Source organism: Zosterops lateralis (genome assembly GCF_965231275.1).
Source record: "Zosterops lateralis genome assembly, chromosome: 2".
Taxonomy (NCBI): domain Eukaryota; kingdom Metazoa; phylum Chordata; class Aves; order Passeriformes; family Zosteropidae; genus Zosterops; species Zosterops lateralis.
The window spans coordinates 30,535,979-30,563,736 of NC_139763.1; the positions used below are offsets into that span (position 1 = coordinate 30,535,979).

The 27,758-nt window shown below is 39.0% G+C and overlaps 1 protein-coding gene across 3 annotated transcripts in view; it reads right to left on the reverse strand.

The window, feature by feature from the left end:
* Positions 1-14,110, reverse strand: part of LOC310923496 (interleukin-1 receptor type 1-like) — an 18,565-nt gene extending 4,455 nt beyond the window's left edge. Inside the window, exons 1-9 of one of the 3 annotated variants that reach the window (XM_083884637.1) lie at positions 14,038-14,110; positions 12,614-12,695; positions 11,546-11,815; positions 10,341-10,477; positions 8,328-8,556; positions 6,611-6,800; positions 5,460-5,634; positions 4,224-4,289; positions 424-544 (exon numbers count right to left, since the gene is read on the reverse strand). In XM_083884637.1, coding sequence (XP_083740763.1) covers positions 424-544; positions 4,224-4,289; positions 5,460-5,634; positions 6,611-6,800; positions 8,328-8,556; positions 10,341-10,431 — 872 coding nt within the window. In that variant the 5' untranslated portion in view covers positions 10,432-10,477; positions 11,546-11,815; positions 12,614-12,695; positions 14,038-14,110. Of the gene's footprint in view, positions 1-423; positions 545-4,223; positions 4,290-5,459; positions 5,635-6,610; positions 6,801-8,327; positions 8,560-10,340; positions 10,478-11,545; positions 11,816-12,613; positions 12,696-14,037 lie in introns of all 3 variants that reach the window. The other 2 variants (XM_083884635.1, XM_083884636.1) reach the window with 2 other exon arrangements.
* Between the last annotated feature and the right edge of the window lie 13,648 nt (positions 14,111-27,758).

Here is a 27,758-nt window from a genome sequence, read left to right on the forward strand (position 1 = left end):
AAGACCATTTTCACAAATAAAAATAAGTTGGGTGACTTTTTATTTTGGAACAATCTATCCTTCCCATATTAATAATAGAGGACAGGCTTTAACGTACTAGTTAAAAAAAAACGAAACCCAAAAAACCCCCACATAAGAACAAATGCATAAGCAAGCATTACAAAATTGTATTGCACAATAGCATTCTAAAAATCTACATGATTGCTTCATTCCGTTTGTATCATACACAGTACTTAAAATAAAATGTAATTCTTTTAAAACCAAGCAATAAGAATATACTGTGTTTGATACAGACTTCTAATCAACCTTTCCATGACTAGTGGCATGTGACTAGTAGTCTACTTTATAATGAATTCACTGTAAATTACTACATTTTATTTCACCTACATATGCACTACAAATTCAATGTATAAGGATACTCACTCATAAAACTGTTCCCTGTAGGTTTTATCAAAGATATCAACATCTTCATCATTAACTTGCCAGAATGGAATCAAGCCATTTATGCCACTTGATATGTTACATTCCATAACTACATGAGAGCCTACAAAAAAAATGTAAACACAGCAACTGAAGATCTTGTAATAGGAGCAGAATCAAGTTATGAAGGAACAGCTGGGAAAAGGAGGGATATAAAAGAAACCTACTTACCTTGTGAAAAGCAAAGTCCTTGAAACTCATCCATTTGTAATCCAAATTTGGATGTCTATGATCTGGATATAAATTCCATCCTAAATGTAGGTGTCTAAATGTTCACATCTACATACAAGCCAAGTGTCTAAGCTAGTAACAGAGTTAATCTCTGCTGAAGTTCATACACATTAAAGTTAATACCTTAACTTAATGACACTCCAGGCTCCACTGAAAGAGCTCCAGGGCTCAAATCAGTTGCATATACACCTATGGTGACATCTGAGACGCTCTCCAGCATCCAAGATGGAGTTGTCAGACAGGACTCCAGATCACCAAGAAAACCACAGTGCTAGAGTAGCCAGACCACCCAAAACAGCTCTTTTTGTGTAGGCAACTGAATTGAGGCCCTGTTGACACCAGCCTGAGTTAAGGACCTCAGATCATATGCACATACCCATGTGCAGACAACTACATTTGGGAGCTGAATCCCATTCTTAGTGACCACGCATCACTAAGATGCATGGTCAACACTGTCCACTAGGATGGTTTCTGAATATTATCACACTTTACTTCCAGAGCAAGCTCACCTGCCACTCAGCTCCTTTGCCACCAAGAGGCCAGATCTTACAGAAGGAAGCCAATTTGCAAAATATGTTTATTGCCAATGTACCTCAGTGAGCTCCATGTACAGGAAGGTAAGCAGCTTTCTTGGATTCCTTTCCTTCTGTATTTTACCCATGGAAGTTAGGATTTGATAGGAGAAGGTGGGCTCTCTCAGCTGGCCTATGTAAAGATCTTAGTCTTTCACTTCCTAGAACCGCATCAGATCTAGATGCTTCCACCAAGGGATGGTCTCTAACAAAAGTATGGAATAAACCTTTAGCTCACATGTAAAGCAATTACTTGAACAAGAGTTCATGCAGAAATCAGAGATGCTGCCCAATCTCTTCCCTCACATCCTTCCACTGCAACAATTAATTTTTTTAAGATGTGCTTTAGTGCATTGCACAATTATTAAAAATAAAATTAATAATAATAATAATAATAAAATTAAAAAAAAACTTAATTGTTCCATGCTCTTCATGTCCACACATTCATGAATGTACTGTTAAGTTTCTACACCACCTTCTCCTGCCACTTCTCATTCAAAAATCATACAGGTGTTTTCATACAGACGTTCATGCAGCTGCTTAGAGATTCTGCCCTACAGCTAGACGTATAGTAGGATTTTTTTCCCCCAGTACCCATTGAAGGTACTGGACAGAGAATATTGAATATTTGAATGGCAATATCATTTTAAAACAAACAAAAACAAATCTCACCAAATTCTTTTAAAAAGGGTCCCCCTACGTGCCCATGTAATAGGGAATCATTTGTAGATCTCAGTAGTCACAATAAACCCACTTTGTGGCTGGAGTCTACTTTTTCTCTCACCTGTGGCTATTACCCTAATGTCTGTAAGGCAATCAAGGTTTGCTCATCCTAGGTGGTCCAAAGCATCCAACAATACACCAGCACAACTTTTAATTAATGCTGTGTCCAAGCCGTAACAAATATGGACCAAATTCTACAATAAGGGTCTAAACAAGTTGTCCCACAACACAGTCTTAATGACTTAGGCTGAAAGTCACAGGCAGCCCCTGGACTAATAAATTACTCAGAAAACATTATCAAGGATTGAAAAAACCCTAGCACTGCCTTCAGTAAATTTAAGAGCCTGCAGATCAGACTCCTTCTGAGTAGAGGCTGCATCAGTAAGAACTTTTCTGAATTAAATAAGTTTTCACACAAATATTAGGGTTATGTGAGGTAAAATAATTACTATGGAAAGTCTCCCTGTTTTAATAGTAAAAGAACTGAAAGTTTTTCAGGCATACATTGTTCATAATGAAGACAGAGAAGATGTAATTACCAGAAAAGAAGGGGCTGCTGAGAAATTCTAGACTGTTTCAACAGATTTAAATAATCATCTAAGACCATAGGACTGTAAGCCTTTAAAATAACACTTTTTATATCAGATCCTGAATATTCTCACTGTTTAAAACAAATCCTTCTGGACTTCAGAGTAACATAATTTCTATTAAAGCTCATTCGCAATTCTGGTCAAAATCTACCAATCCTCACCAGAACCCGGCAACTTCAGAGTAAGTTATCTTTCACAAGCTATTGAGGCCAAAAAGAACAAAACAAAAAACCCACCAAAACCCCAAAACACCCCCCAAACACACACATACAAAACCCACCAGGTGTTTCAGTGCTGTCCAGTTTAATACCATATATTCAAAGTTAGCATTTGGGACAGACAAAAATGTTTCACATGATACGAAAAGAAACATGAAGCTTTAATAGGAGAAAACAACACCTGTTACAATATTTACAAGCTCAATATCAGAAAAAGCAGCAGCAAAAGTAGCTGTGTTATGCGAGATTCCATCAGGATGATGCACATAACAATAATCCACAATGCTCTGGCCTGACTTCACATATGGTGCCAGAGTCCAAATGCAACCTTTGCTCAGAGCTTCTCTAATGATCTAATTCCTCAAAAGATTACAAAACTGTTTCCTGTACTAGGAAATTCTAGTAAATAGCCAATCACACTTCTCTAAAATCAGTTCATGCCCTTCTACACCAAATATTTTGTTTGAAACTGCCTTCTTTGGTACAAAATGATTAAAAGAAATACAGATCAAGCAGCTCCAATCTCATTCTTCTGGACTTGTCAGAAGAACACAACTCTGTCCGATATGTAGTGCACTTAAGACACACATAACTTTGCTTAGGAAAAGACTGCAATACCATACAATTGGTCCAGAGAATTACAGAATAATTGAGGTTGCAATAGAGGTCTTCAATCCAATTTCCTGCTCAAAGTATGGCCTCATTCTGAGGTCAGACCAGGCTGCTCAGAGATTTGTTCAGCCAGGTTCTAAAAATCTCTAAAGACAGACAGGACAACTTTTCTGGGCAGCCTGCTGCACTGCCCAGCTGTTCTCCCTGAGAAGAAGTTATTCTTTATACTCAGAATCTCTTATTTAAGAAATTTCCAAGATAAACACTACCTGGGATATGCATCAACTAGCAGCTCATTGTTTCACAAAAGATCAGTATCCAAAATCTGTATTACACTAAAACAAGGAATAAAATCCAGGTTGTGGAGAGGGAAGGGAGACAGAAAACACAGGAAGAGAAAGAGCTACTGAACTGGTCAACTGCTAACTATCCTAACATGCTACATGTACATAAACCGTATTTCCACAGACACTGAGAATACGTCACGACACAAACACAAAGAAGTGGTAAAAAGGACAGATGGCAATAACAGAAAATAAATAAATACATAAATAAGTGCATCCTGCACAACACTGCTGGTCAAGAGACTCCAATGTCAGGCCCAGTTACTACCCTACAACTTATTTGTGGGAATCACATTCTATTGTCTATCCTCTGATTTCCAGATACTCTCAATCCACATGCTTATCTCCCAGTCTTGCTGAAGTCTGTGGAACTGTTCACATATCATTTCACAAAGACCAGGAGCTTATCTATTTCACTTAAAGTTAATGATCTCTTAAACAGTCACTACTTACCAAGTTCTACTTCAATTGTATTGTTCCTTGGATAAATAAATTCTGGTTGCATCTGCAGTGGTTTTTCTAACCGAAACAAAGGAAAATAAAACCTTGAGACGGGAAAACATCCATAACTTAGTTCAACTGACAATAATTTTGGTTTGGTTTTATTGTTTGGTATTATTATAGTGCCAGACTTACTACAGCTTTCAAATTTACAACAGAAATGTCTCATAAGATATTTGCTCTACTCTCTCCAAGTTATTCTATTTTAGCTCCCAAGTTAACAAAAAAAAAAAACAAAAAAACACAACCTTTAAAATGCTTTATAAAAAAAAATCATAAATTTACTGGCAGCAGATATGAAAGTAACACAAAACCAGAAAACAAAGACAAAACCAAAAAAATGCAGTTAACTTTTTTGGAAACGGATAAGGAAGAGAAAAAAAGTTGTATCATAACCTCCTAGATAAGCTGAATACTTTTTAAAGTAAAAGTTTAAACAAACACGTACCTAAACTGGGCTGGAATAGTATCATTCTGCACAATGTATAGATTGGTTGCCCACAACCCACCTTTCTTATATCATCCATATAAAGTCAGAATTTTGGTTTAATCTAAAAAGATGGATCTGCTGTCTCCAGACAACTATTCTGATAGGACTATTATCATGTTACTAGTCAGGTCACCAGCAACATCACCCACAAAGACATCACAATCACAATGGTAAATGCAATAAATGACACTACTGGCAGAGTGAGACAGCAGAAAAGCACAACCAAGTGCCAACAGTAAGCCAATCCTTTCCAGAGGAAGATTTATTAACTTTTTATTATTTATACAGCTTGTGACATCTCCTTTCCCATCAATGGAGAAGCAAGTTCACCAAAAGGGCTTCAAGCAGGTCATTTGCTGTGATAGTCTCAGAAAAAAAGTTTCTATTTTTAAGTTTATTTACTTTAATTGTGTATTATTTGTTTTGGCAAAAGCAATACCTCCACCTCAGGAACCACTGCTTTCTTGTAATCCTTATTCCTAACCCTGCATTACTCATTTCTCCATGACAATTCTTCCTCAAAAGCAATGCTCAAGGGTAGCAACATGACTCATTGCCTTTCAATTTTATGTTCAAGAATAAATTAAAGAAGATTTACAACTCTAATTTCACAGCTGAAAAGTAACAGGCCAAGTATCTTATGCCTCCATACAAATGTTTAGAGCAGAGCCAAAAAGAGAATAACCTCATGCACTCACCTTTAACCGCCAGACTTATGGTTCTGGAAACGTTATATTGTTTTCCCATATAAGTGTATACCATATGGCATGTGTAGTTTCCTCTGTCTTGCACAGTTACATTACGAATCAAGACAGCATTTTCACCCTCTGCCAAAAGAAGCCGCTTGTCCGCAAGAAATCCAGGTTTACACTCCTAAACACACCAAAAGTACCTGTGACTTAAGGGAACTAAAAACCATCAATTAAATCAGTTAATGAACTCTACTGATGATTAAAATACTTGGCAAAGTATTTCTAAATACTTCAAAATTACTTGAAATTACTCCTTTGAAAGTTGTGATGTGGATTTTTTTCCAAGCATCACTACAGTCTAACGTCTTGCTCCATTTGCACTTTTTTAAAAAAATTACTGCTGTCCATCCTTTAAGTTTTCAAACACTGTGCTTTAGTTCACTGCCTTCTTTAAGATCTGGACAGTTTTCTATCACAGGTGTAGTAGAAGTCATTACATATGCAGCAGAGCGTATGAGAAAACATGCCTGCACCCCTACTTCTCTCTGATGAAAGAGCTGCTGTAGCAGTGCCTTGTGCTGTTTGGGTGTATCACCATTTCTGTGGCAATGCAAATTCAGGGAAAAAAAGCTTCCTTCTCTTCCTTGACCTACAAGCAGTGGAGAATCTCTTCACCTCAAAAGATGTATAGCTGCAGCACCAAGGTTATTTAAGATGTATAGGCCCATGTAGCTATGTAGCTTCTTTAATACTGGCATCAGAATTAGGAGTTGAACTGTTTCAGAATTTTACTTTAACACAGATAAAACACGTCTCCAAGTTTGCACAGCCTACAGAACACTTTCATAGAACCAAAGCAAGCAGCACAAGAATATCACAGCATGGTCAACAGATAGAATGTGCCTAATATTCTGAGAAACTGAAATAACTATGCAAAGCCTTCTATTTACAGAAACATACAAGTTTTAGAACTTATTACCTACTTTAAAAAAATCAAAGGATAAACCAGAATTTCACACATCTTATTCACACTCATGCCTTACTCAAACTGTAAAGAAAATAAGCCTTCCCTTCCAAAAGCTGCTTTTACAGTTACTTCATAAGACATTTTAAATACATTTTGTATCTTGTATATATGAAATACACATGCTCAGTACCTTATACCAATGTACTTCAGGCTGATTATTGTCTTCATCTTTAAATTGTTCTAGATCAGGGCATATAATCTTTCCGGTATTTGTGCTCATCACTTTTTGTTCAAACTTCATTTCTCCATTAAAACACACACCATTATCATTCTTAAAAACTGTTAAGTTTATAGTTTTTTTGTTCAAGTGGTTAAGGCTCCTGTAATTAAAACAGCAGACAAGTCAGGTCATTAACAGTAAGGTTCATTATTTCCAGCGAGTCAGGGAGAGGGATTTTAGCATCTCCACCAGCCTTGCCTCTACTCTATTCCCTTAGTTTGTAAACACCATCCTCAGCCTCTCAGCCCCTGCTCCAGGTGAAAAGACAGGAATAAACTCTGAGTTTGTGTTGTGATCAGAAATGGAATTTGCTCTGGACATATGAGAGGGGATATCAGGACTTCTCAGAGCTGTGTCTGCTGCACAAAATGTTGCTTACAGTTAATACAACTGAACCGTAGCCTATTATGTAACCCAAGGATGTGAGATGCCCAGAGAAAGACATCCCATACCTCAAGTAACTAAAGCCATAGCAGCAAAGGCTAAATTAAAATTATGCAGCTGGGTAGCTTTAAAATGATTACATATCTTCTGACTTCCAATTCTGGTTTCATGGTAGACTCCAGTGAAGGAATGTGCCTGCAACATTGGAATTTTTTCTAATCATTGTTACTACAATCACAACCCAAACCCCTCCAGCATAAGTGGTGTACTCTGTGCACACCAGTACACTTAAGTACACACTACTGAAACAAATCTAGGGCCACCTGAAAAGCCCGTATTGGCTGTTCTCACTGTGTTGTGGCAACACCATGAGGAAAGGAACATTTTATGTCTGTCTTCCCAAAATTAATTTCCTGTTCAGCACACAGTGAATTTCAATCACTGTGAAAAAGATTTGATGACCTAAGTAGTGAAGTCCAGTGCACTAATCTTAGCTATTGATCTAGCAAGAGTTTTAAAGTACTAAAAAAGCTAGATCTGGATTACTTTTAAAGAGTCTATTCCTTTTTAGTTCTCTGTGCACTCAGATCATTTGAGTAGTACTAGAGACACACTATATTCAGACTCTAAAGCTGTCTAGCACACTGCTTTGCACTTTTAATGTATGCTCATTTTTGACAGATGATACAGTAAAAATATGGTAATATTTTAAAATAAATCAAAAACTGTTTTCAGCCTTTTCACTTGTAGATTTCTAGTAAGACTTTCAAAAAGTTGCTAAGCTCTCCAGAAAGTCTGTGTGGTGATAAAATGCAGAGTTTTCTCCTCTTAGAACCTTCATACATTTAGCCTTGTCCTACAAAGAAACCAGTGTTCTTCTGATCTGTCAGTATCAAACAGCAATTTGAACACAGGAAAAGCCAAGGAAGTTAAGGTATTTTCCTGTGACCTTACATTTCATCCAAAACAAACAAAGCAAATAACCACCCCCACAGATCATTTTTAGTATCGTCATGATTTAAGATAAAGGGAGTCTTCTGTATGAACCACTTTTGCAGTGCTGAATGTGTGGAATAGCAGAAAAACACCGGCACCATACAGAAACAAAAAGTATGGTCGAAACAATGGTTTCAACTGATCTAAGCATTCTACCTAAAACAAGAAGTTTTGTACACTCAAGTTCCATAAAATAATTATCACACTTGTAAACACTAGCAATCCACTTGTTTCCTTCTGTCCTTACCTTACATTGCATTCATAAAGCCCAGAATCTTCCAGCACTGCAGGAATAAACCAAAGCAAGCCCTCTCGCTGGTGGATCCTGGCATCTCTCTCTGTGGTCACTGGTGTAGCACTACCATTTTTATACCATGTCAAATTGTAACCAGAGTGAAGCACTGGCAATGTAATTATTGGGCAAGTAATAGCTATAGGCTCTCCAACAAGCACAAAGTAATCACAAATAACACAACCTTCTGATAAAAAAAGAAAAAGAGAGAGAAAAAAAAAGAAAAATTATCAATGTTTTTAATTTGTATACTTTTATGTTTAAGAAGTATTAATACTCATTCCAAGGCTACACAGAATTAGAAAAACTTTCTGTAACAATTTGCCATTAAAACATCACAAGGCTATTATTTTTTGGTTTTTAACCACCTTCTCATGGTTGAGAACATGAACATATATTTTACATGCTTAAGGCACAACTTCCCTCTGTTAAGGTAGTCAGCAACCAGCACATGCAAGTCAAACAGCCTCATTGCAAACCAGAGTGTAAGAAGATCCATGGGATTCATCAGGCAATTCCAAGCTTCCCAACTTCCCTGCCATGTCCTTGTTATTTAACCACGCTAGTATTTTTTGCAGAACTGCCAGATTCTTAAAGTAAATACTATCTATGTGAAGTACAATGCAAACAGTAGCAGTGCAGAGCTCCTGACAGTATTCTGCTAAGACTGTGGGGCCAAAAGTAAATCAGGAAAAAAAAATTGGAGAGAAAAAGTATTCAGATTAAGAAGTCTTGACTACAATGTATTATTTCCTTCCTACATTTGTCTTTATCCAGAAGGGCCATTACTCAGAACATCACAGAAAAGGCCAATGTAAATATAGTTTTTATAATTATACCTGCGGAACAAGTTGACAGGACACAATCATGCAGCCTAGCAAACATTTCTTTCAACATCAGCCAAAAAAAATTGGAGAAAAAAGGACAGATATTGCAAAAAATTATCAACAGCCCAAATATGCAAACAAAAACTTACTGGAGAATACTACTATAGCACAAACAGAGCTGATCATTTGGCTGTAAAGTAGATTGTAAAACTTCCAAGCTTTGAATACATTTGTCCAGAGAAGCTGTGGATGCCCCACCCCTGGAAGTGTTCAAGGCCAGGCTGAATGGGACTTCGAGCAACTCGCTCTAGTGAAAGGTGTCCCTGCTCATGGCAGGGGGGTTGGACTGGTGACTGATGATCTGTAAGGATCCTTCCAATCCAAACCATTGTGTGATCTTTTGTCCAACACTGAATTTTTATGAAACTGCAAAACATCTAATTTTGATTTTGAACTGATTTTACAAATCTCACTGAATGGTTGTACAAATACAAATTTGTATATAACATATACATATAAAATACATATTGTATTTTAACATATTCAATTTCAAAATAAATAAAATCTTCACTAATCTTTCTAATATCACTACCTTCCCATTTAAAGACTTCTAAGTACGTCTCCATATAGCTCAATCTAATTCAGTGACATTAGTATTGGACTGCTTATGCCAAGAGTAGCAAGACAAGCATAATTAACTCATGTAGTTCTAAACTTTACTTAAATATGAGATCTATCACTAAAAATATTATTAATTTAATTGTGAAGAAAACTCAGCCCTACTGCTTTCAGGACTAGACATACAGCATGTCTCATAAAGAAGGCACTCTATAGCTAATCTTAAATCAAGGAAGCCAATCACTTTGGGATTTCTTCATAAGAAACATAGAGAGGCCAATCAAAGCTTCAGAGCCCAAAATTTATGTGCCTAGATTTAAAAAAAAATATTTGTCCACTTGTCCATGACACCCCTTGTGCAATTTGAATCCAGCAGAGGCATTCAGCTATCATCAATATGCTAAAGCAAAAACAAACCCCAAACTCACTACTTGTTCTCAGTAACTCCTACTAAATACACGCAACCCATCCCTTGCAGATTTTCTTTTTTAAAATGGTAATTTCAACAAAGTATTTAACCTACCAGCACTGAAGATAGGTATCAGTACAATGAGATGACCAATGAGCAAAAATGTAGACGTCATATTTTGCTGCAAACCAGAAGTTTTTTCCATTGGTGTGGTGTTCAAGCTGCACTGCCCTCTGCACCCTGCATTACTCCTTAAGGAAAAAAAAAAAATCACAAGAAGGGTTAGTCATTTTGGGGAGGGAAAACATGGATTTGGTAATTTAGCCCCCGACACTGAACATTTTAACTATAGCAGCTCTTGGCCTCCACAAACAGCTGCTCAGTTTTCAGCTTTGTACCAGAACTCTTCCTGGAACTAGCACTATCCTAGTGGAATAACTCTTGCGTAAGTGTAATATTCTTTTACCAGCATAGTTAAACCAAAAAAAAAAAAAAAAAAAAACAAAAAACAAACAAAAACCCACAAGCCTCAAGCACAGATGAATTATGCTAGCATAGTAATTTAAGCTATACTGCAGAATTTAAAAACCAAGCTTGATTAAGCTACTCTTCTTTCCAAATGCTTACAAGAGACACCATCACAGAGATGTACTGGGTTTCCTTCTCTGAACTGTTCTTATACAGCTGAGGCAGCTCTTAAGAGCAGTAACTTGTAGTTTTTTGCAGCAGGACAAGCATACTGTAACTCCAGTGTCATCTGCCACTTATAATTGGCATTTAAAGTCAAATGTCTGTGGAAATCACAGCTAATATGAATTACTGCGGTCTGACACAAAAAAAAAAAGTGTCCAAGAATTGTCGTTTCAATTCACACCTCGGGTCTTTTTTTTTCAGTTTTCTCCAGCAAAGACATGACTGAACACACACCCACTGCCCTCACGGCCCATAAGTGGCTTCTATGAAACCCTAAACCTTAACCAAGTCCTGCTTCCCTCTCAGACGCACCAGCATTTTTTTGGTAAGGTATCATCAGAGATCTCCCCAAGCTTTCTACTGTCAAGCAGCTGGCAAACAATTAAATCCTTCCCCTCCTGACAGCTCATTGTAGGCTAAGATCTGCATTCAGTGGTCCTGCCTTTGCTCAGGTTTTGATTATTTTGCATGCTGCTGCCTCTCACTCTAAAGCAAGCTGGTTTCACACGTAGCAGTCCACTGCAAAACATTTCTTGCACAGGTCCCAGTTAGTATTCGCCTTCTACCCAGCTACGACTGGCAGGAAGAAGAGAAGGTATTCCATGAAAAAGTAAGCTGTGACTTACTTTTATATCAAATGTAATTCACTTCAGTAGCAAATAAGGCACAGCATTTCCTTCTTTTGAAGCATTTCATATGCAGAAGTGCTGGGGTATTAGGGAGGGTCACACAATGCAGAGTTCAATAATTTAATATAACAACCTCCAGGTAAATAGCTCTTTTGGACAGTTTATCTGATGAAACTCTCATATCACAGTCCTTACTTAGTTGCCTTGTATGTGCTTTTCCTGTAACTTGCCAATGGTAAGGTCACAATTTTTGAAGTTTCAGTTTAACTGCAAAAAGCAGAGAAAGGGAAAAAAAGATTTTGCAAAACATATCATTTGGACAGCAGCATACACATACAAAACTAAATTTTCTACAGACATCCTAAGTGTAAAAGCAAGAGCTTCCCCCTATAAATTAGAGAGATGTCTTAAAAGCAGAACAAAACTTGGAGTAGAGACTGACCAAGAATTCAGCAAATATCTAGGGGAAAAGAAGATTCTGTCAAAAACAACACAATGTTACACGTGTCAAACAACTTTGCAAGACAGGTTCAAGGACTAAAAGGAAACAAATATTTAAATTTAGGGCAAGATAATAATTAGCATTATAATAAGGGTATTCTGGCATTGACACAATGACCACAAACTTCAGTCCTTACGTCTCCTTTCCAGACAATCTTGCAAGCTGCAGAACTTCATAAAAGTTGTATCTTTAAGACAAATCCATTACCCAGGGCAATCTGGTGAAGCTGCATCAAAATGCAGTTGAAGAGTATTAACAAAGAAGCCTGCAATGGTTAGGTCTTTGCAAGCTAAATTTCAGTTCAACTTTCAGACAGTATTAACTGCTCTAAATCTGAACTTGAAGAAAGTGCACTTCTTCAAGTTCAGGTAATGCCCCAGCTTTTACCAAAGAACAGCAGGAAGGAAACAAAAACAGTAGCTGCACATAACTGGCCACCACTGGCTGACTCTACAGCACTGAAGTGCTACCTATTCATTCTGTTCCACATCAAACTGGAGACAAATCCAAACCACAGAGAAAAGAGCAGCCTTATCAATATTCAAATTAATTGAAAACAGTACCTTCTTTCAGTATCAAGTGGAAGGAGTTCATTTCACAGTCCATGCTTTGAATACTTTTCTAGGTCATTTTAGCTCCTGATACCTGTCAATATGAATAAGAATTTTAATGTGGCACATTTTTTATTTAAATCCAAATTAAGTTATTAAGTTTCCAGTATCATTCTCAATGTACTGTTAGGAGGCATTTAAAATAACCTAAATAGCTCATGCAGACAAAATTATATTTATCAAAAACAGTGATGTAAAGTATTAAAAAAGCAATGTCTTCATCTCAGGAGGAGAGAAGTAATAGGTGTTTCTCATTTCTCAAAAAATATGTGAATTAAAATATCTGAATTAAGAATTCTACATTCTAAAACAACTTTTGTGCAAGACTTTTTAGCTTGTTTTTTTAAGGATCTAAACACATACAACTGGTCCAAGTCAAATAGGTGCACAGTGCTGAATTTCTGACAAAAACCCGATTTTCTGAAGAAAAACAAAAGACATCCAGCAGCTTGCTCAAAACCCCGAAGAAAACGCTACAAAGCTAACAGCTGCTTCTGGAAGCACACTAGAGCCTCGATTCAGCTCGGTAACTTTTAATGCATCTCTCCTACCAAGCCGTGGCTCCTCAGGCTGCTGCCAAGTACCACCAAGGATGTGACCGGCCCAGGTCTGAGACTGTCTCAGCAGCAGCCCCTTCCTGGGTTTGATACTGGCATCTCTTTCACCCAAAATCTTGTTCTTGTCACATAAGCAGTTAATAAAGAGCCATCGTTATGCAATAAATAAACACAGAAATAGTTTTTGTAGCGTTTTACCAGGTCAAGAAGATCTACGCCAAGCATTATCCCGCTTCCTGTTACAAGTACTTTAAAAAATGTGGCAGAGTTAGCACTCCTTACAGCCTTCATCTGTCCATCGTTCTTCCTACCTGAGCTTGTACAATGCGATACACGAGGAAGCAGACACAAAACGCAAAATAAAATATTACTTCCACGGAAGCTATTTGGGGCCATAAAAGCTGAGAAATCAGCAGCCACAAAGATAGGAAGACTGCGCGAACACACCCCGCAGAAAGATACACGGCCCCAAAACACAGCTGAAAGTAACAAACCCTGGGGTTCGGTGCTGGTTTTCTGGAAGCACCGCAGCCTCACCTGGCCGGGGCAGCCCGACCGGCCCCGCTCCGCACGCAGCCAGAGAAGGCACATGGGCCCCGGTGCGGCCGGAGACACGGGGGAAGGAAAAGCCCAGCCGCCCCCAACCTGCCCCCTCAGCCCGCTCTCCCTCCGCTCTCCTCCCGCCACGCAGGCGGCACTGGAAGCCGAGCAGAGCCGAGCACAGCCCAGCCCAGCCCAGCCCAGCCCAGCGCAGCCCAGGGACTGAGCCGGGCACTGTCCCCACAGCACCCACCGCCCCTCCTCTACCTCCCCGCTCACCTTCCTCCGCTCCCCGCCAACCGCCCCGGCCCGCTCCACGGACGGGCGGGCGGGGAGCCTCGGCCGGGAGCCACGCCCGGGAGCCACGGCCACCGCCCCCGGACCGCCCTCGGACCGCCCTCGGACCGGCCCCGGACGGCCCGGAATCGCCCGCAGCCTGCCCCGCACCGCCCCGGCCCGGCCCGGGCCCGCCAGGCTCGGCGGAAAGGGTGCGGGGCGGGGAATGGCGCCTGGGGGCGGCCAGCCCTGCCGAGCCCCGCCGAGACCCGAGGGCGTGCAGCCCCTGGACGGGGCGAGCCGCTCCTCACGGTGGCCTCCTGTATGACCTACTGCCAGGCATCTCCCTGCAGCTTGGCTAAGCCGGTGTTCTCGGCCATCAGCCACTTCTTTTGGCAGTCACGCCTTGGTTTAGCTCCCCTTCAGGCCTCTGCGCTGGCGAGCTGACTTCAGAGCAATTTTCCCTCAGGCTGCCCTCGGGCTCATGGCGAGCCTTGGCTGGGCTGACTTTGGAAAGAAAGCATGAGAGCCCTGTGGCCAGCTCAGAGCCCGGCTGTGCTGCAGAGCGGAGCTGATGGCCACTTGACAGCCCGGTGGAAGCAGAGAGATTTCATGCATTTGAAGAAACAGGTTGTACTCGTGCACCCCAGTGCATCCAGGGCGTGCCCGGCTTGACCATGTGTGCTGTGGGAAACTGTCACACAAGAGAAACCAACCCCATCACTCCACTCATGCAGTGAGTCCAGGGACTCTCACCCCTGTCTGGTATCCACCAAAACAGTCCATGTGAGTGTCTGCTGCCACCATTCCTGTGTTCCATCACCTGAAGTTGTTCGCTCTCTTTTTTTAGAGCAGAGCTCTATTTGCTCTCCACCATGTAAGTTAGACTTGGAAATAGGTGACCTTTAAGATTCCTTATTCCTTCCAAGCCAAACCATTCTTTGGTTCTATGATTTTAAGTGTTTACTTCTTTCCTAGTTTGATCAGTTATCCTTTCCACTGTGCCAGGATATTACTTTTTTGGTTCAAACAATAGTTTCTTCCTTCAGGTTTGTGTAGAAACTCTATACAGTTCTCATTGTTTATTCTGGTGGTAAAGCTAAACTTATTGAAACAGACATTGAATTTTCCAGGGTGAAGTTTCCCTGGAATTGTTTCCTTGTCCATAGTTTTCAGAACTTTTTCTCCTGTGCTTGCCTTAATCTCCGTTGTTTTGGTTCCCATTAAGCTCACTTTTATTCACTCCTCAAAGACATGACTGTAAGGTATTCAGTGATTGCTTATCCCTGTATCTGCTTTTGTTCAAGATCCACATTCATTAACTTTATTTACATTCTGGTTGAAGTAAACATACATTTTAATAGGAATAAAAAAATGTAAGAAGAAGCTTCAACTTGAGCTTTGAAAAAATTCCAAATGAGTGTGAAAGGACTGTTAACTTGATTAAGGGTTTGAAAAAATGTGGGAAGGCATGTTTTCACTTCTTAAATGGTAGATGAGCACTCTGATCCAGATTCACAGAACCATTACTCTTTTCCAAGTGGGAAGCTTGGACTTTTTTGTAGCAGAAGGGTTAGTTTTCTTCCCTCTTGGTTTCAACACTAATTAGAGGAAAGAAGGGATTCTCATACTGGCTTCTTCCTGTTTTCAATATCAGGATGAAGAGCTGGCTTGAGCAATGGAGCTCTCAGGGAGGAAAGCTGTGAAATGTTTACCAGCTTATCTGATAATGTAAATGGGGAGAAAGCCCTTTATGAACTAAAGGAGCAAACTTCTATTCCTGTTACTGTGCGTTTGAAAGCCTTTGCAAACTCTATTTTAGCTGCACAAAGCACTTTTTAATCTGCTTTTGCCTTCACTGGTTTTGAGTCAAATTTGATGTTAAGGTTTGATGTTAAGGTGACTGGCTATATTGAGGAAACTTCATAGGCCATAGAAACTTAAAACCAAAGGTTTTTCTAAGTGTTTATCTGCCCAATATATTTCTTCACAATATCTAACTAAAGGATAACAGCAGTGCTTCAGATTAAGCTGCATGAAGTTTGAAAGTTGGTGACCCATGGGAGCCAGAGAAAGAAGAGTCTCCCAGTAGCCAGCAATGATCAGGAAAGCTCTCCACCATGTAGCTAGAGAATGGTGAGCATGCCAGAAACCCATCAGTCTCAAGGAAGTGTAACAACTTACATAGTGGGTGTCTAGAATATTTGATAAATACTAGATAAAATGGTTATTTGTAGAATGTGGTGCACATCACTATATCCATATTCTGATGTGTGTCAGGACCACACTTTTAAAGTAACTCTCCAAAGTACTTTCTGGCACTCATTTTAGAGAAACTAATCACTGTGAACTGAAAGTACATTTCTGAAAGAACACACGCAATAATCAGTACTGCCAAATTGTGATTCAGGAGCAAAGTATGCATTTTTCACAGAGCAGAAGATCTTTCCTAGACTTTTTAAAGAATGATGTGAATTAATTGATCATGAAACATTAGTAAGATTCCAGTCAGAAAGCAGTAATTTTGCAAATTTCTACTCTTCTTCCACTGTAGAGCTGTTTTCCTGAGTAGTTTTACAACCCAGCCTGTTACCTCAATTGCTCCATCAGCTGTCTGAGTGTACTATGTGTACATGTTCACATACAATTGGGAAAAATGTGTCATTGTGTCCAACTGCAGGCCTCTCAGGACCAATGCCTGTGCTTCTATCAAGACTTCATTGCTGAGAAATCAGGCAGCACAAAGAGGCCAGACAGAGGTTTGTGTCCTTCAGTATTTAGGAGAAACTGGCCCAGATGAACTTTAGGACAACACAGTAAGATGTTCCAGTTGCCCCTGAAAGGTGCAGCTCCTCTCCCAACACATAAATCACTAATGTTGTAAGCAGGGACTGTATCACAGGAATTAATTCAAAGACTGTTTGGTAATTCCACCAAAGTTCTCCATGGGACTCTTTTGACTTGTAGTTTAACGTAGGTTAATGTGGAAAGCAAGCAAGAAACACAAATTTATGTCAGAAAGACTATTTATACTTAGTTAAATCTTGCTACAACTTGCTGCATCACCAAAAGCTACAAGTCATTGAAAACACAAACAGTTCTGAGTCTCCTACAGTCTGAACATGCCTGCTTTAGCACAACAACAGAAGTCGTGGCGACCAAGATCCTCATTCCGGAAAATCCTAAATCTGGGGGTGGTAGATTTTCTTGTTATCCAAGTTCAAAGTCCAAATCAAAACTGGCTGCATATCCTACTAAATTCCATCCATTAATGCCCTCTTGTACAAAGCTCTCTCTTTTTAGAGAGGACAAGGTAACAACAGAAGCATGAGAGACACTCATAACAATGCTTTTAGTATTACTCCTGCAAAGGCATGTCAGACCCATTTTTGGACATACGACAGTAACCTAAAACAGATCCTCTTGTATTGAGATTTGTTTAATCATGTCGTTTGGCATTTCCACATGAAACAGAGAGACAGTTCATATTTGATCAGATGCATCCATCTGCACTTAGAGCAAATTTATACTGGATAGAGCAACAAATCTCAAATTGGCGTTTTAAGTAAATGAAAAGCACTAACATACCAGTTCTCTCAAGAGACATGTTTTGCAATTAGAATCTGATTTAAAATTTTAAAAATCAAGGTTTAATTTTTCTTTTTTACAAAAGCTAAAAAATCTTCCACCACATCTACATCATAATCACTTCTTCACATGTTTGCAAGTGCAGCTGCTGCTTAAGCAGTTGCAGAGGAGGTCTTGGCAGTTGTGTGACTATCACTGCTACACTTAACCAGGAATGCATGCTAGGAGCACCTTTCTCCTCCTCTGCCACCCAAGCTCACCATGGATTTCTTCACAGAAAGAAATCTCTTCTGCCCTTTCTGTGACTATTTTTCATGCCTCCTGAGAACAATTGTGGAGAACTTTTCCTTTTTATCTTCACCACACAGAAGCATTATAGCTTTGTTCGTTTCCACTGTGACTAAACAGGCCCAAAGCTTTACCACATTACTACTTAAGTAAATCAACCATCCTTGTATTACTGACATTACCTGAATAGTTCTGGTTTGAACCAAAGCAGTTCTCAAGGCAGATCCTGGAATGACTTCAAGATTCTCCTTAAAACTTCCTTGAGGTGGAGACAGTTGTTTGGCACAAACAAAACTCATCAGAGCCAAAGCAAGTAATGCCTTCTTTAACCAGTAGTTGAGTCATTGAAATGAAAATCAAGTTTCACAACTTTGTATCTTTGCCCAACACACATCCACCTCAAGATCTTATCCTGTTTTGTGGGTTAGAGCTCTTGGAGTCAGCAGAAGTGCAACTAAAAAGGCTGTAATTAATTTGCAGTGAGGACTGTAAGATGAATGCAGTGGTTTATCCCTCATACATAAGCGTGTGTGTATATATATATGTATACCACATAATGAGTTTAAAATGTCCTTATCTGTTACAACCAAGTCTATCTGCTGTTATCATGGAGCAGCTCTCTAACTTTTGCTTTTGCAGTTTGCTCATTGGTTTGTACAATGTGTGCTCAGAAATTACTCTTAAATATTGTAAAGGCCGATGTGCAGAAAAGAAATCTGGAACTGGGAGCAAAGGACATCAAGATTTAGCCTTCTCACCCAGCCAGAAAGGAACAGCACACAATAAACTCTGGACAAACTGTACAATGGCTACATGTCTCTCATCAGATTGCCCAGTTTCTTGCTAGAATATCACTAAAATTCATACAATCATAGAGTGGTTTGGATTGGAAGGGATCTTAAAAGTCGTGTAGTTCCGACATCAATTCCATGGGCATGGACACTTTCTGCTATGCCAGGTTCCCCACAACTCCATCCAGCCTGGCCTTGAACACTTCAAGGGATGGGAAATCCTCAGCTTCCCTGGGCAACAGTAAAGAATTTTTCCTAGTATCTAATCTAAATCTACTTTCTCTCAGTTTGAATCCATTTCCCCTTGTCCTGTCATTACTTGAACAAGAGCAGCAAGTTAACTGGAGTAACAAAATGGCCCAAGGAAAGTCATAAAAGACTGTTCATCTTTATATTGTTAGAAGAGCACAAAAATTATATCCACAATTACAGCAGGCCCTGAAATATGGTAGCTGAAACAGAAAGAATCTTTAAAAGCAGTAACTTGCAGTGGATTGAGCTTTGAAAAATAACACTCTTATCTTAGCTGACACTAGGGTGTGTTGGTGGTTTCATTCTAAATTAGAAGGAAGAATTAGTTGCCTTAGAAGCATATAGAAATTACCATACCACTGCTTTCTTCTACCACCGTAAAAGCTCAGAATTGTATGAGACAAAGGAAACTAAATTAAGAGCTACTTCTGCCTGAGCTTTCACATTCCTTTCAGCTAAAAGGCATGAAAATCGAAGTAGAAGTTGTTTGGAAGATAATGCTTGTGATAAAATAGTTAATTATCTGTAGCAATTGATTTCCTATGACTGGAGCATGAACCCTTTGCTTCTGGAGAGTAATCTGCTGTCTTTCTAAGGCTGAACATGATCACTATGCTAAGTGCCGCCTCAAACGTTTCCAGAGACTGGGCATAATACTTTGGTTCATATTTTTTAAGAAGTCAGTTTTTTTATCTGCTGCATATGTTTTGGAGTCTTGTGCTGGCATTGCCACTGTGCTTTTGCAGATGTCTTGTTTTTTGCTAAAGTGTTGTAACAAATAAACAGCACAGCCATTGTTAGTAATTTTTAATTGATTAGTCATCAGAAGCTTTGTGCACAGGCTCAGTAGGGCTCTGATGCTAAATTGCAAGGAAGTCTTAGGAAAAGCCTAAGTAATTTGGACTGCTGAACGCAGCTGGAACTGCAGCATGCTCATTCACTCAGTAAGAAGTTATGCTTCCTAATTTTTTATTTCTCTGATAATAACTCCTATCCACTATTCTTGAGTACAGGATCTTTAAGATCTCTTCCAACTCAAACCATTCTATGATTTTCTGACTATATGTTGTAAAGTCTAAAATACATTTCTTGGCACAGCAATTTGTCTTTGCAACCACTGTATACCAAACCTACCATAAAACTAGGTTGCAAAATTAGGAGGCATGGACAAACAGGAAGGGCAATAGAAAGAGTCGGATCAGAAATAAGAAGTTGAAATTGGTTTGCAGTTATCTAATTAGCAGTACATGTGGAAGAAGATGAGCAAAATCAAATCACTTTAAACAGAAAGCTGTGTGGCTGTATCATGACATGTTTTTTTTCTCAGTGCCATTATATTAGGTCTAATTAAGATTGATGAGCCTTAAAAAATGGAAATGTTTAATGCCTATGAGGCAGATTTTAATTTCCATTCCTGCATAAAACCAAAAAATCTTACCTATGGCATTCCTGTAGTTCATTGTAAGATATTCATTAGAAACAACTGTTTTCTCAGTGGGCCTTTAGTGATGAGCAGCAGCATTCACAACATATAACACTACCCAGATGGTTTTGCTTCTTTCCTTTTCCTTACATGTCCTTCAAATAGTAACATTAGCTCAAACTTCATAAGAGTAATTTTCAATTCTCTCATCTTACCCAAAGGAGACCAACTCCTTTCGCACAACAGATTCTCCTAAATCCTGTTCTTGTTCCTACAGCCCTCAGCAAACTGTAAAACAGTTTCCAGCTTTCTTTCTGTCAAGAGTGCCCCCTGCCACACTCTTGTCCTAAGATCTTCTTCTTCCAGTTCCCCAGCTGCACATCACATTCCTCTTTACAACCTTCCTTTCAGGGCACACTCTTCAGACTTTGCAGCTCCCAGGTCTGTCAGATTTTCACAAAGCCTGACAAGCACTTAGAGTTTATTTCATCAGAATTGTGGGAAGCAGTTCAGAGAGCTCTGTCTGCTTCAAAATTACCTCAGTCATAGAAATGTGTCTGTACTCTGGATCTGTATGTTGAGTAAGATGAACACAGTCCTCAGACCTTCCTGAAGAGCCTACAGCATCTCTAATAAATTCTATGAATTTATTTTAATAATTTGTTTTATGATAATTCCTCTTATTGGGTGGTGTTACAGGAGAGAAGGAAAACAGTGTGTTGCATTATGTTTTGAGATAGTAATTTCTTGTTGCTTCCAGAAGAACTTATGAGAGCTTTTTTTTGTTCTCCTAGGAAACTTTTCATTCTCTGAAGAGCTGGCAGTTCTCCTCAGCCAAAGGAAGGCAAACAGTAATGTGGAATACAGAAGCAGTTCATGAGCTGGTTTTCTGTGAGTGTAAACTTTAAAAATTAGTTGGCAAATGCTGACAGTGGTGTTAAGTAATCCCAGCTCTCACTACCATTATGTTTTCTCCCTTGGAGACATTAACCATCTGTGTTTTCATTGCTATAAAACACAACTGGACCACAGCTATAAATTGGCTTTTGACGATGGGGTGGGGGGGGGGGGCAAGAGGAAGAAAAAATTAAAGAACATTCAAACTCCAATAGTGTTATTTTCAAGAGCCACAGGAGCTTTTCTGCTCACTTTCATTAAAATTTCTTCATTTTTCCTGTTGGCAGTCACTCAAGGACTATCTCGCTATGGGGGTAGAGCAAAAAATCTTCTGTGTATGCATTTGTCCAGCTAGTCACTTTTTTTTTCCCATGGTTCTTGCTTAATTGTGTTAACAACTGACTTGTGATATGAAAGCTATAGTAAAATACTTTAATTTTATAGGAAATTTTACTGTCTCAACCTTTGTCTTCAAAGCTTATCAGATCAGCCAGACTTATATAAAGAAGACAAAAAGTTGGGCAGGACCTACACAGACAGAGATAGCCTTCTCAAAAATTTGGTATTATCATGCTGAGTGAATGGCAAAAAGAGATTTTTTATCAGTAGGAAGAAAAGAGGATGATTTCTGAGGCCACATCTAAAAGCAAGATTAAGAAAAATGAAGTGAAATACTATTACAAGGCATGGTAAGGCTTGCTTGCAAGTAGAGAAAGGTTTCTTCATGATTTCCTGCCAAAGAGCAATCAAGGGTTCTGAGAATATGTTTGTGACAAACATTTGAACTGGAATCTTTATTCAAATCCGTCATTCAATGTTCATCATGCTGCTATGGTGAGGGAGTAGAGCAGCACAAACAGCAGCCATAGTTTTGACTCAGAGGTTAACCACTGTTTTGCTAGTGTAGCTGGAGAGAGAGAAATGTGTCACTCTTTCCATTTTTGTTCATTTCAATGGAACACTCTGGATTTGGGAACCAGGGTGTTATTATTTGTTTACATGAAGTATCAAAAAGTTGTTAAATAATCAGGAGGACCAAGTAGGAGCAAATATGCTTGAGAAGTCCTGACCTTATTTACAGGATTCAAAGCAATCAAAGAGAAATCATCATTGATGTGGATTTTTGGAAGGCATCTTGTCTATCCTTTTGCAAAGGAAGCTTGTTACAGTAACCTCATAACCTCCAGTCAACTAGCTGCTTTCTTTCATGCCATATAATTGCTATCTTTTAGTGTTTTCATGAAATCCACTTTTGCTGATTTTGCTTTTTGCAATACTCTGTAATTAATTCAGACCCACCTCATTCACCAGCCTTGACCTTCGTCCTGCTCAAAGTTAGCACACTGAAATGTCAAAGGTCAATGCTTGTGAGATTGAGCAATACAATCAGTTTAAGAGAACATGCTGGCCACATCAAAGATTTCTCCTTTGGGGCATTCCCTAAAACTGGTACTAAATCACTGTCTGAGAGGCTATTAGCTTAACCAGAGTATAATGTAAGAGGAGACAAAAACCTGGACCAGAGTCTAGAATTTAACTGGAGTCACACTTGTAGTTTGAGCTGATGGTAGTGTAAGCTATTAAACTGGTAATATAAGCCTCTCATGAGTGCTAAGCATGGAGTTTGAAAGTGAATTAAAATGGACCAGTTCTGTCCACACATCCAGAGTGGCCTCACCAGGTCAAAGAGTGGCCACTCTTTGCAGAACTGGGAAGGTGATACCATGCAAGGAATCATCTCTTTCATCCTTGGAGCAAACAGGAGCAGCAGTTCTGAGCTCTGAATGCTCCCAGCCTCCTTATGGCCTCCCTTATGCCACATCCTCCTGATTTCAGTTTACTGAGCTTCTGAAGTGGGGGAAGAGGAGTCAGACCACAGCACATTGTTGGGGTCTTTTTCTTAAACAAGGACACACCAAGGGTGGAATTTCACATTACATGCAGGCAAACTGGAAACAGTAATTTTTGCTCACATGATTCAACTGTAAGTGCTCTCTTTATTTCCCCATCCTTTGTCTCTACATTGTTGTTGCTGTGTTGCTCAGAAGCATTGCAGGGAACAGTTGCAGGATGATGGCATGGGTAGAGGAGCAAACAAGGCAAAGGATAGAAAGGACTGCAAGAGAAAAAAAACAGAGCTAAAGGAAAGGAGCCAAATCTGTTCTTTAGATAAGCTTTTTCCAACACAGCTCTTATTGTATAACAAACTTTATCTCCATTTTAAGAAAGTTAAGTGCACAGATTCAACAAGTTACAAAACTTGTGTTTTCTCTTGTTCTTTTATGTAGCAGAAGCCTCTCAAAGCTTTTTTTGTTCTGATCAAGAACAGCTTTTAAAGGATATGTTTCAGTTTGCTGAAAACATTATAAATCTGACATACTTTTGAGCCGACCAGGTGAGGTTGTTTATCAACATTCAGATGCATCCAGCAGGGAAGGGAAGGAGCATGATTAGCAGGATGTGTCCCAGTCAGAGGAAGTCTTCTGGTCTTCCAGAAGATTCTGTGTCTGTGACATTCCTCCCTGGACCTCCCCATGACCTTTGCTGTCCATCCCAGCTGTTAACCTCAGAGATCCAATCATTAGGAAAGCCACAATAGAGGAGGGAGAAGAAATAGTGTAAGCAAGGCAGAGTTGTATGGTGGCATTCGTGGACTGCTGTGTAGGAGCTACTGTTTACGGAAGCTTTCAGAGGGTTACACAAAGGCAATCATGTCTGTCACATCAAATATAGGACACAGTAGCAATCAGTGCGGTGCTAAGGCAGCTTAGACTGCAGCTGGAACATTTCTCAAAAGGTGCCAGCACACTGTGCTTCTTCCTCTGTGGTTTGCCAGGCTTCCTGCCTCTCCTTGTAACACTTAATAAAGGAAGAACTGTGATGGTCATAAACAATAAGGGTATCATCAGCACTTGCAGGTGTTGCAAATTTGATTTTTGTTGAAGAAGTGCTTTAACTTTATCAATTTTTTTCAGTTCAACATTTGCAGTATTTGTCACTCGGAGTCAAACAGGATGCTAATTTCCTGGTTGTCTACAATAGATACAAGTTAGTTCACAGCTATGCTCAACTCTGGGCCCACATATGCAATATGAATGGGACCCATGTGTGAGCTAGCAGCTGGGACCCATGGGCAGATGCTACTTTTCTTTCCTAAAGCCATATTTCTTGAGCATCCCCCATTCTGAAGAGATGGGAGCCACTTGTAGTCCATAGTACATGAATTTCATGTATCTCATCTTTGCTTGGCCTTTCACAATTTTTATTGTTTAGTTGACAATAAGTTTCTTGATGCTAAGATATATGAGATAGATAAGTTTTACTGCCAGGTTTATAGGTTTATGGTGTGCTCTCTCTCTCTTTTTTTTTTTTTTTTTTTTTTTTTTTTTTTTTTTTTTTTTTTTGTCAGTGTTGCCAGCAACTATAAAAAGGAAAAGATGCATTCATCACATTAGTCCACAATTTCTTTATTGAATTTTAAGTGCCAGTTCTACATTCAGAATTGTGTAGACATGGGCTAGATAATTTTTATCTGTATGCATTTGTTACATCTATCTACATGGCATTTATCTGACCTTTTTTTGCTTACTTTCTCAGTCTTGGGAGATGGAGTTTCTTATCATAGTCTCCGTGTTCTTTGACTTCTAACCCCAATCACAGTCTCCTTTCATGTGCAGTCTCATTCTCTTCTACTCCAAAGCAGGTGTCGCCAGTCTCCCTGTTTCTGGAGGCTCTCACAGTACAGCTGTCCATGAACACCTTCCTCCTCAGTGACTATCATTCCCAATATATTCACTCACCCCCTCCTTCAAACAGTACCTTCACCACACCCTCCCTGTATTCTCACCAGTTCACAGTTTCTTCTTCTCTAGTTCCTACACAAATTTCTTTGTCCCCCAATCCCTGTATACCCATTCCTGTCAAATTCTCTCCATGTTGTTTCTCTCTTCCTGCAAAAGCAGCTAATACCAGTCTCCCTGGCTAGACAATCTTCACCTGTTTCAAAAATTTATTCTCTTTATCAGGTTCTCTTCACGACCCACTTGTTAGTTTGTATGTTTGTTTGTTATTCCTTCAAACTGCTCACCAGAATATGAACCACTTGCTCCTAATCCAACTTTAATGGGAGTTAGTTTTCTTCTCAGTCTTAGGCTCCACATTCAGTCTGCCTTAGTTCTACTGGGAGAACCAGGAACACCCCTCAGCCTATTCTTTGAGATTCGCCATGTACTTCTTTCTTTCACTCCGTTCCCTCTGGCCCAGGTGTAGGCCCCTGTGCACTCAGGGAGATAATTCCTGTTGACCACTTTCCTGCTGTGGGATTAGCACAAACATCTGAGGAGAGATCATGTTTACTTTTCTTAGTAGTAGTTTTCAGCTTGATTGTCATGTAGTAAATACAAGGAGATGTCCACTTTTGTTCTTAGACTAGAGAGTCCTATTGCTCTGCAGACCTGTTCTGTCTCTCAGCACTAAGAGTCACAGAGCAATGGAGCATGTTCAGTAAGGCTGACATCTCCAGTGTTGTAGGTTGCTAAACCTCAAGACTCTCTTGAACACCATATTAGGCAATTTTCCATTTTGTATAAAAGCAGCAATTTGACATTTAACATCTGACATCATCTCAGTGTATTACTCAAATACATTTCATAATTGAGCTAAGACCACTGAATATTTTATGGTTTTTTAGTTTCAAAGTTCCTAATTTCTCACAATGATGAAATCAAGATTAAACAAATCAGAGAAGAATGGGGAGGCAAATCTAAGGTAAAAATGAAGAGAGGAAAATAAGGATTTTGAAGTTGTAAATAATTGAGGATATTGAGAAATTGTCATGTGTGCATAGCTTTATCAGAGAAGCAATATAAAACATAGAGAAATAAGAAAGAATTGACAGAAACAAAAAATTGTTTGAAGAAGTTACAGAAAAAGGTATCATTACAAGGAAAAAAAACCCAAAATATTCAAAATTTCATAAAAAATATCTGAAAGATGAAAAAATGGAATTTTATTTTATGATTATATTTAAAAAGGGGGATAAAGTAGAAAAAACAAGAAGAGAAGGAAAGTGATAACTGCAAAAGGAAAATTGAGGATTTTTAAGTGTTTCAAAGTATTGCCATAATGTTGCAGCTTTCTGAGAAACCACCAAAGGACATGCTTGAAGAGGAAGTGAAGCATGTGCCTTTGTGGTTAGCTGACCCAATTAGTGATGGAAATTGTTCTGATTTAGTAAGCAGGATATATGTCTTTATAAATCACAGTCTTAAATATAACCAGCAGTTTATCCATTTTAAAAACAGAACTGTGATTCTTTGATGCTTGGTTGTATTTTCTGTTGAGGACAGCTTGTTTGGGCATTTTTGTCATACACAGTGCTTAGCAAGCTAGTATTTTTATATAAGTGCTCGCTTTACAATGTCTTTACTAAAAATAACACACTGTTTTCACTAGGTGAAATGCTTCGTGAAGTCTTACAGATAGATTTATTGTTCATTTTGAGTAGGTCAGTACTGAATAAACAGCTGAGCCATCTTCAAATACAAATGGTTTCTTACCTTAATTTTAGAAGAAAATGCAGTGAAGTATGGCATCATTTCGTCTGAACTCAGGAGGACAGCAAAGGTCTGCTCAAAAGGATTCAAAAGTTCTTCCTTTGCCTTCCAGTGAGCATAAGGTCGAAGTTCCATGATTAAAATATAAACTAGGCAGTCATTTTAATCTAGAATTTAATTTCAGAATTACATAAAATCATGTTAGACAATAGTTTTTGGCAATGAAATGAGATTATTTTTGTACAATATAAAATGCAGCTGTTCAATAGAAAGGGATTTTGTCAGGGCCATAATAGGCACCACTTAAATCATGCAGTGACATTGCCAGTATTCAACTAGTTTTGGCTAAAGCTTGAAACTTGTGTCTGAAATGATTGTCATCATCCCAACCCTTATACATCCTTTTTCTTCCCCACCTAATCCTTTTCCTCTCTCTTTCATGCCTCACAGTTTATAAACCTATGCATAAATTAGAAATACTTGTAAGTCCATTAGAAGTTAGAAATTGCTATTTGCATTCTATTAATGTATAAAAGTATGAGCTGCTAGTGTTGTTTTGACATTTTTGGAGATAGGGTTGACTTTACCTCTTCACATTTCTCTCCCTCATTTCCAGGCAATTGGAAAAATATATAACAATGAAGGGATGTGCTGAAGGTTCTTGTTTTATCTTCTTCTTTCATGTGTGGTTGGGAAGAGAAGATGCTGCCAAACCATCTTCCTCTGTTGTCAAGTTCTGCGTATTTTTAGACTAGAACAATTGCATTCAACTTGAGAGCATTTCTCTAGCTGCCCAAAAAATTGTCAGTGTGCCTAAATATTTCCCTAATTCTCACAATATTTACATCAATTTCAGGTAATTTTTTAGTTCTCTTACAGCCTCAGAATTGGAAAAGTGACTCAGTGCTCCTTGTCTTCTCATGCTGTGCA